This window comes from Physcomitrium patens, chromosome 12, assembly GCF_059467195.1.
Source record: "Physcomitrium patens ecotype Gransden chromosome 12, ASM5946719v1, whole genome shotgun sequence".
Classification (NCBI taxonomy): Eukaryota; Viridiplantae; Streptophyta; class Bryopsida; order Funariales; family Funariaceae; genus Physcomitrium; species Physcomitrium patens.
This window is the reverse complement of record NC_143421.1, coordinates 16,917,126-16,927,467: the sequence shown is the minus strand read 5'-3', so window position 1 is coordinate 16,927,467 and position 10,342 is coordinate 16,917,126. Positions and strand designations below refer to the sequence as shown.

At 38.3% G+C, this 10,342-nt stretch overlaps 1 protein-coding gene across 1 annotated transcript; it reads left to right on the top strand.

Moving 5' to 3' along the window:
* Window positions 1-6,594: 6,594 nt before the first annotated feature.
* On the top strand, window positions 6,595-8,365 carry LOC112289669 (chlorophyll a-b binding protein CP29.1, chloroplastic). The gene is made up of 2 exons (XM_024535074.3): window positions 6,595-7,192; window positions 7,538-8,365. The coding sequence occupies exons 1-2, from the start codon at window positions 6,662-6,664 to the stop codon at window positions 7,895-7,897; spliced, it is 891 nt and encodes a 296-aa protein (XP_024390842.1). The 5' UTR covers window positions 6,595-6,661; the 3' UTR covers window positions 7,898-8,365.
* The last annotated feature ends 1,977 nt before the right edge of the window (window positions 8,366-10,342 follow it).

Below are 10,342 nucleotides of genomic sequence, written 5' to 3'. Positions count from 1 at the left end.
GAACTTGAGCCGACATGAAATACTCCAAATTCTTGTGATCTGTGTATACGATCACTGGGTGTGCAGCTCCTTCAAGAAAGTGATGCCATTCTTGGAAAGAATCCACTATAGCAAGAAGTTCCTTATCGTGGATTTCAAAATTGATTTCAGCAGCAGAGAACTTCCAAGAATAGAATGCAACCGGATGGAGTTTCTTGTCTTCTTCCATTTGTGAAAGTACAGCTTCCAAAGCAAAATCCAAAGCATCAATTTCTAAATAAAAGGCCTTTGTAAAGTCTGGATGTATCAAGATTGGAGTCGTAGTAAATGCGGTCTTCAGGTCTTGAAATGCCTTCTTCGCTAGAGGTCCCCATTCCAGCTTATCCTTGCATGTCAACTGAGTGAGAGGAGCAGCAACTTGAGAATAATTCTTGATGAAGATCCGATAGAAATTGGCAAAGCCAAGAAAGCATTGTATGTCTCTCACCGTCTTTGAACCTCCCAGGACACGATTGCTTCCACCTTCTTGGGGTCCATCTTCAAGCCTTCCATAGTCACAATGAACCCCAAAAACTCCATCTCTATTTGGTGAAATAAACACTTCTCTAACTTGGCATATAGTCGTCACTCGCATAGTTTCTCCAAGACCAAACGAACGTACTTTTCATGCTCTTCCTCATTTTTGGAGAATATGAGAATATCTTCTAAATAGATGACAAAAAAATTGTCAAGGTACTCTCAAAAAATGTCATTCATCATATGTTGAAAGATCGCCGGGGCATTAATAAGACCAAAGAGAATGACATTGTACTCAAAATGGCCATACCTTGTACAGAACGCTGTCTTCCACTCATCTCCTTCCTTTATTTGTACGAGGTTGTAAGCTCCCTTTAGATCAATTTTTGTAAAGATTCTTGCACGTCCAAGTTATTCTAAGAGACCAAAAATCAAGGGTAACGGGTAACGATTCTTCTTTGTTACCTTGTTGAGGCCTCGATAGTCTATGCACATCTGCAATGAGCCATCTTTCTTCTTCACAAATAAGATGGGTGCTTCAGCTGACGATTTTGAATGACGGATGAAGTTTTTGGCTAGATTCTCGTCGATGTACTTCCGCAACTCCGCCAACTCAGTCTGCGATAGATTGTAGATTGGGCCAAAAAATAGTTGTGCTCCTTTCCGTAAGTCTATGGCACAATCATATGGTCTGTGTTCCGATAGCATGTCGGCATTTTTTTTTTGAAACACGTCTTTAAAATCCTTATATTGCTCCGGTATACTTGCTGTCGAGATCTTCTCCCTTGTAGTTGGAACCGGATAAATGATAAACGGTGTGCCTTCCTTAGATGATCTTATAAACGCTCTTGCTCTAATAAATAAGGATTTCTCTATTTGGGGTTTTCTCCTAGGCTTGCTCTTGGGTGGTTTTGTGAGAAAAGGTCATCTTTTGCAACTTCCAATCTATAGATGGGTTATACTTTTCCATCCAGAAAAGACCAAGAATAACAGAATTTGATGGGATTCTAATAATATTGAAAATAATATGACTACTATGGCCCTTAAATGTCACTTCTATAGGTTCTGATTCATGAGTGACACTACCAGACAATAAAGGTCGCCTATCTGTAACTTCAACGTGAACAAGTTTGGATTTTTGTACTAAAGGGATCTTATGATGCTTTGCAAATTCTTCGTCTAAGAAACAAGCAGATGCTCTTGAATCTAATAATGCTAAGGTTCTCAGTTTTTGAGGGCCAATAAGCAAAGGGATTATAAAACAAAGGGCAGGTTGAGCGGAAAGAAAGGAACCTGGTTGTTGTTGTGATATTTCACTGTCCTGCTGCACGGTTCCTATTGTGCCTAGGTATCCTCGTTTTCTTGAATAAATGCGCCCCTAGTCTTGACAATATGTCGATTTTGCTTCTTGGGACAGTTTCCAACTTTGTGGCCTTCTTCACCGTAATACAAGCATAGACCTTCCTCTATACGCCGATTTTTTTCTTCTAGAGTAAGGGATTTGACACGTACCACATCAATTTGCATGTCTTCTACCTCTGAATGTGAATTCATACTACTTGCTGACATAGTTGGGGCGTGGCGAACCGTATGTTGTCTTGAATATTGGTCTTGGTGGTATTGGAATAGGCGGTTATCGCACTTCATAGCTTGGCTAATAGTTTTGTTGAGCGTTTGTGGATCAGGAAGAGTTAACAGTAAATCCTTCACATCGTCCCTTAAATCCCAATAGAATTGACTCATCAACGCTTCTTCATCCCAATTGATGTCGCATGCTAATTGCCTGAAGTCCGATGCATAGAATGATGTAGAGCGCATCTCTTGTTGTAGCGACCGGATCTTTGTTGTAGCCCATCAAACCTTGTTGTGTTCACCAAATGCTTCTACAAATGCCTCCAAAAAGGTTTCAAAGTTGTTTAGTATGGACGATCGTTTCTCAAACAAAGGAGCAAACTATGATAGAGCTTGTCTTGTAAATAAGGTTCGAACAATCCCAACACGTGACTCCTCCATTGGATAGTGTTCGGGCTGTAAAACTGTTATCAACCTGATTTGGTTGACGAATCCTCGAAACTTGGAACCCGTACCATCGAACTTGTGCGGAAGGCTAACTCGGGGCTCCTTATGTTGTAGAACCAGCGGTGCTTGTCAAACTTAAGGCAAAGTTGCTTCTCCAAGTGCAGAAGTTTGAGACTGGTGCAACCTAGATTGTGCCATCCCACATGCTCCATCATTATGAAGCCTTGCGACGACTCCTTCAATCTCTGCAGTTCTTTGTGATAATGTAGCGAGGGCATTCATGATAGCATGCAACTTAGACTCTGAACTTTCTGTCATACTAATGTCTTGGCTCCCAGCCCTTCTAAGAGAAGGACAGAAATGACTCTACAAGAAGACAATATTGGTTTAGAGGAGGGTACTCTGCATCTTCTAAAATACCTTACGAGCTTTAAGAAAAGGAGTAATCCACTCTCTCCAAGAAGAATAAGACTCCAATATTGTAACAAAAGAAGTATCAGTTTAGAGGAAGGTAATCCGTAACTTCTAAAATACTAGTATATTTTCCAAGCAGAGGGGTAATCCATACTCTAAGAAAGAAGAAACTAGCTCTGATATCTGAGGTGAATGAAGCCTCGACAAAGTGTCATGGACACAGAAATACAGACTCGAGATCTAACAAGAAGTTCAAGAAGAATTGGCAAGAACTAGATTAATCAGATGAGAACAACACCAGAGAGGTGAGCTAGAGCTCCAAGAGATGTGTTGTCGAGACTGAAGAACTCTTCAGCCTCGATTCCAATATATACTCCTATTTAGGAAGCTTCTCAAGCAACTTCTACCAACTTGGAAGCTTCTAGAAGGTTCCAGAGACTTGCTTCTAGAAGGTTCTAGAAACTTGTCTCTAGAAGGTTCTAAGGATTATGTCCCTAACAGCTAGTACAAGACAATCTCAAGTAAGTAGTTGGTTTTTTTGATAATAATGTCATTCTAGGTTTATTTTACTTTTTATGCTTTCATATCCATAATATGATTTGAGTTGTTCTTCTTGATGCCATATAGATTTTTAATGTCTACAAATTACATTTTAAATTTAAAATATTAATATTTTTTTATATAGATCTAATTTAATCTTTTTTATTTCTTTTTTTTGTACTCTACTTGTTAAAACAACTAATATTGAAGATATATGCTCATTTATAATAATACACATTAATATCTCAAATTTTAAAGGAAGTACCTTCATTATCTTTTAAACAATGACATAATCAAAGAAAGTTCTTTTATCTCTCTCAAATCATTGATAAGTTCATAAACATTTTATATAAATATTACTATAGACTTATTCTCTAACATTCTCAAACTTTTCCATCTATCTTGGATTACCATATCATTAAATAAAGATTTAAAACAATCTTTTAGACTTTATAGGACCAATCTTATGAACAACACATAGTTTTATCATGTTTGTTAATGACAATCTAAAGTATTTGATAACTTTTGTTTTGCTTCTTCTAAGCTTATCATTTTCTTGGAAAGAGAGCTTTAAAGGTTTAAAGCCAAAATAGAAGCTGATTCTTTTTATTATTATTAATAACTTATTCTAATTCTAAAATTTGAGCATATTCTAAAGTCAAGTTGCTATCAATTTATGGATTGAATATATCCCACAAAAAATCAATACTTTGATTGTAATAAGAATAATTTTATTGATCAGCTTAATCTTACTTATGTAGAATGTGGGCTGATGTACTTACTTTCAAATCAAATATATACTTTAAAAATACCTAAAGAACCTAATTTCTATGCACATCAATATTTAATTGTCTAAAAATTACTCACCTGTATAATTAATGGAAGCAATCCTTATGATCTTCACAAATGGTAAATATTGTCCTGAACATTTTTGAACAATTTTTTTTTAATGTATTCTTGTTTTTATCAAAAAAAAAGAGAGTATATATAAAAAAAAATTATACATTACTTCAGTGATATAATGTTTTTATTATACTTTAATGCAGAGCTGCAACATATTACTAAGAAAAATGGCCAAAATCAAGTCATCAAAGTTACCAAAATCATGTAAAAAATTCTGCATTATAAATATGTTTGAGTAATGGTTGTTTAAAGTATATATATATATATATATATATATATAAATATATTTTTTTAAAAAAAAACTTAACTATGATGTTTATGTGATGTGTATAAATAATTCAACTAACAAAAACTTTGCAGATCATCTCACTTTACTTCTATTACCAACACATACAATATTGGATTGTGAAACTGTAATGTAGACATTCAACTTTGTATCCATTTAAATAAAATAAATATTTTTTAAATATTTGATATTTCAAGTGCGCCATTTCAATCAAATATGTGAATAATTTATTTCTCATGCTCATGTTAATTATATGTTGTTAGTATCTCCTTTGTTTTTTTAAAATATAAATTTGAGAGCACATCAAAAACTTCATTGTTGTTGTTGTTGTTGTTGTTTTTTTTTGTTTTTTTTTTGTTCACTACTATTATTATTATTATTAAGCTGCCATAGTCTTCATATCCATTTTCTTTAATATCACATGAAATATGTAGATCTTGTCCTTTGACGGGTTTTAGATGCTTAGTGCCTTGCACATTGTCAAACATTCTCTTGTATGTAGAAATCGTATGTAGAGAGAGTGATTTATGTTCTCATCATCAAGCAATAGCATTATTGGTTTTATGGTGTTATTAAAATTGTACTAAATACTTTTCTGTAAGTATATATGAACAAGTAACAGTAAATGATGTGTATTGAAACTTTGTGCTTTCAGTACCAAAAAAGATTGATTTACACTACATGCATCAAACTTATGACTGGGTCCATTATATAACTTTCTGTTCTCAATGCATGAATTCTATTACTTATTTATTTATTTAGATTTGGACGTCTTCAAATAATACTTTGTTAAAAAATTTAAGAAAATCTCAAGAAGTATGTGCGATATTTGACATTTCTATAATAGTGAATTTGTATGTTTTGAAGTTTTACACACATCATAAACTCAATCTACAATTTGATTTATAATCATCAGGATAAACAGGTATACTGATTCAAATATCTCTGGCTCTCTCTCTCTCTTTATATATATGTATATATATATATATATATATATATACATACATACATAAACACACAAATGGATGAGTGAATGAGAAAATGAGCAAATGAATAAATAAACAAGAAAAGAATTCAATATCCACCACATGATTACAAGTGTATAATTTTAAAATTCCTACAAAACATTGTTTTGAGAATTTTTACAACATTACATGAAACTTCTTTAAAAACAATGCTTTCTTCATAAGTTTTGCAAATATAATAAATAATAAAAATACTACAGCATAAAATGAGAATACCATTTCAGTGCACTCATGGTTCAACACATGTACTGTATAGAAGGGTATAATAAATAATTTCAATTGATGAAATTAACACTTTAAGCACTCTAAGCCCAATTTCTAATATTTTGTTAAAATCAATCAGACATAGAAAGACACAGTTCTGAATGCAATTAGGAGACTCTCGTAGAAGAAAAAAACACAACAAATTGAAATAAAACATGCTCAATGTAGGATACTGTGTAGGTAAGCTCATGAACGTTCCAACTAATGTGAATGAAAATTATCCTCAGCTCAAGAAACAACGTATACACACGAAAGGTTTCAACGATCATACATCCAATGCAAGCCAAATTTAAAAGGCTGCGAAACCCATGCAGGAAGTATTCCATATCCAAAGGGAAAAGAATAAACAAAGACCAAGTGTGGATAACCCACCTTGAGGAATCTAACAGCACAGCCAATAAAGACCCACTGCAACTCTCACAGCCAAAGACGAATCGCCAAAACTATGCGTCCAATGCAACGAAGTTCGCCGATATTCCGTCGGAGAGTGGGGCAGGATGAGGGGATCCCTGGTTGGTCGGGAGCGCCGCAGCACCGTCTCTCGGCCACACGCATGAGAGCAGTAGGATATCGTTTCCAACCCAACGCAATCTTGACCGTATCCAGAAAAACTTGAGCTCGCCACATCTTGCACTCGGACAGAACTGCTGATCATACTGACCCATCGAGCGTTGTGACCGGCTCTGAGAGGGAAGTGTTCGAGCAAATCGCAGCGATGGCGCAGGCAGTGAGGTGCGCGAGCATCGCGTCGTCGTCGTTCGTGAGGTCCGTGGAGCGACTGGGCGTGCAGAATGGGTCGCGCGTGGTGGCCAGGTTCTCGGTGCCGGGCAAGGCCAAGCAGGCTGCCAAGGCCGCGTCCAAGGCGGTGAAGAAGGCTTCGGGCTCCGGCGCTGGCAGGCCGCTGTGGTTCCCCGGCGCGCAGGCGCCCGAGTGGCTGGACGGATCCCTCCCCGGAGACTACGGATTCGACCCCTTGAGCCTGGGCAAGAGCCCGGAGTACCTGCAGATTGAGCTGGACTCGCTGAACCAGAACCTGGCCAAGAACGAGGCCGGAGATGTGATCGGAACCCGCATCTCGAAGAAGGAGGAGATCGCCCCAACCCCGTTCCAGCCGTACAGCGAGGTGTTCGGCCTGCAGAGGTTCAGGGAATGCGAGCTGATCCACGGGCGCTGGGCCATGCTTGCCATATTGGGGGCCCTGTCCGTGGAGGCGTTCACGGGCGTGACATGGCAAGATGCCGGCAAGGTAGGGCTTCTCATTGTGTTGTAAGTCGAGAATTGTTGGTGTTGGTGTCGGTGAGTGGGAGAGTGCCCCTGTTTGATTACGAGCACCGGCTTGGTTTGCTAGCCGTGCGAGAAGGTGTGAGTCGAAGGCCGTGAGGATCCCGATTAGGAGCCCTAGCGTGACGGTGCCTGTCGCCGACGCATTGTTTGTAAATGATTGAGCGGGTACGTCCGGAGTTGTGGTTGGACTCATGAAGAATGTTGTCTGGCGTGTTCGGTGGGTGATGAGTGATGAGGGATTTGGTGGGTCGGAATGCACGAGCAATGGGTATGTGGCTGACGCGGGTCGGTTGCAATGGGAGTACAGGTTGAGTTGGTGGACGGTGCTTCATACTTCGGGCTGCCCCTGCCGTTCAGCATCACCAGCCTGGTTTACATCGAGGCATTTTTGGTGGGATTCATCGAGTTCCAGAGGAACGCGGAGCTGGACCCCGAGAAGCGTCTTTATCCGGGCGGGAAGTTCTTCGACCCACTGAACTTCGCGGACACGGAGGACAAGAAGGAGACATTGAAATTAGCCGAAATCAAGCACGCGAGGCTGGCGATGGTTGCCGCTTTGGGTTTCGCAGCGCAGGCCGCTGCCACGGGCAAGGGACCCCTGGACAACTGGGCCACTCACCTGGCGGACCCCCTGCACACCACAATCTTCGACACGTTTTCGAAGTGAAGTAGGATGTTGATTGTAGTCGGAAGATGAGAGTATGAAACTGTAAGCAGGCAATGTAATTTAAATGAAGTCAATATTCTTGTTCTGTACGATGCGGAGTGTGTGGTGTGGAGACATGGGTGTGGCGCATCCCGGAGGCGGAGGTGTAGATGGTGGGTTGTGTAGGTGCTGGGACAGGACCCCATCGGTCGGGGTGATTGGCGTGGATTACGCATGACGAGGAATGTTGTTTTGAGTACCGCGAATCGCAGTGTCGGTTGCCGCCGCTGTGCCAGTCTGCATCCCGGCACCGCCGTCGAGAATGCTTAGGGGCGTCTAATTCTGAAATCATGGTGGAGTAATGGTCAGACGTTAATAATCTGCACCTTAGACCGTCATTTGTCAACCTTGTGGACGTCATTGACGATTGCTACAATTCCAAGGTAGATTTTATACGCGGTTATAATTGAACTTAGTCTTCCCTCCTAATCTTGTCATTGATTACTTGAGCAACACCACGGAGAGTAGTTGCATGACTCCTTATGCTTTTGCATTGCCTCTTAAAACAACAAATTACATCCATTTTGAAAAATCGAAGTGATTGGTGAAACTATTGAGCCTTGTTGAAAATATGCTTGCTTTACTAGCTTACATGTCCATTGTGCCGAAAATCTCTTAATTTTAGTTTTCTTAAACAATCTCCTTGACGTGTATGATGTCTCTAATGAAGTGCTGTCAATTCAAAGTTTCTTTTTAACTGGGATTTGCATATAATGAGGTGTAGCAGCCACTAAAGAAATAATCATATGCTTGGAGATTTGATAACCATTGATATAAAATGGAAGAGTTCTCATTGTTAGATTGAAAACGAATTTGGTTATAATATCATTAATATATGAAGCTTATTAAATCAAATATATTTGAATAGTTGATTATATTTGAAGGTTATATACCTTGCAACCTTTCAAACAACCAAATTGGAGGAATTATGAAAAGTTCAATGCATATTAGAAATAGTATAGAAATTTGGTTATAATATCATCAATGTATGAATCTTTTTAAATTAAATATATTTGAAATTGTTGATTATGTTTGAAAGTTATATACTTTGTCACCTTTCAAACAATCAAATTGGTGGAAGTATAAAAAGTTCAATGTATTTTAGAACAATCAATAAATTTGAATATTCAAGTATGTGAACAGTGTATATTATAATTTGAATTCATTTAACAATAAAGATATATATATGTTGCAATGGATGTTAAAATAAGGAAGTAAAAGTAAAAGTGGAATAAATTACCTTGTAGAAGATATTATTTTAAATAAGTTGCTAATAGTCAAAGTATTGATTCTTGGTAGTTAAAAGAAGCATCCTATGGATATAAGATGAGGTTAAGGACCAAGAGTCAAAGTCAAGAGAATAAAGTATGAATTAGGGAATATCTAAAGATTAGCTAAGAATAATTAGTATTTGGCATAAGATATCCTCATACTTAATAAGATGCCAAAAGATTCTATAACCATAGGATATCATCTAAGGAAGTATTATGGACACAAAAATACAGACTCGAGATCTAATAAGAAGTTCAAGAAGAATTGGCAAGAACTAGATTAATCAGATAAATACAAGAAGAACACCAGAGAGATGAATTAGAGCTCCGAGAGATGTATTGTTGAGACTGAAGAACTCCTCAGCCTCGATTCCAATATATACTCCTATTTAGGAAGCTTCTCAAGCAAATTCTACCAATGAGGAAGCTTCTAGAAGATTTTAGAGATTTGCTTCTAGAAGGTTCTAGAAACTTATCTCTAGAAGGTTCTAGAAACTTATCTCTAGAAGGTTCTAAAGACTATGTCCCTAACATCTTCTATCAACTAAGAAGCTTCTAAAAGGTTCCAAAGACTTGCTTCTAGAAGGTTCTAGAAACGTGTCTCTAAAAGGTTCTAAGGACTATGTCCCTAACATCATCCCCTCCTTTAGCTTCGAGGTTTTTGAGAAGCAATGTTGTTGTTAATCAGTACCAATGCAAGAAAATGAAGATCTGTTGTATAACGTCTGTTATGAACTCCAACTGTTGTTCACGAGGCAAGTGGTTCATCGGCCCTTGAAGCCAACGGTAGTGGCCCACTCCTTCAACTTTTGACCAAGCATGAACTTCCATATCCTCATTGTGAAATTGTCCTGCAAACACGCCTTCTGGCTGACCATTGTAAGCAAGCTCGGATTCAAATACAATCATCAGTGATCGGTTACTCGGTATCCTCCGTCGTCGTTGTGGTGTAGGAGATTCTTCATCTTGGCGTCGCCTTCGTGAACTAGTCGGTTGAGATAATCTGACTAGTATAGTATCTATTTCTTGGCTATTCATATCAGAAGACCAAACTATGGCTACTGAAAAAATTCTATTTTATCTTGGAGAAAATAACTACATCAACTACGAATTTTGGTGGTGCTCTCCCCCTTTC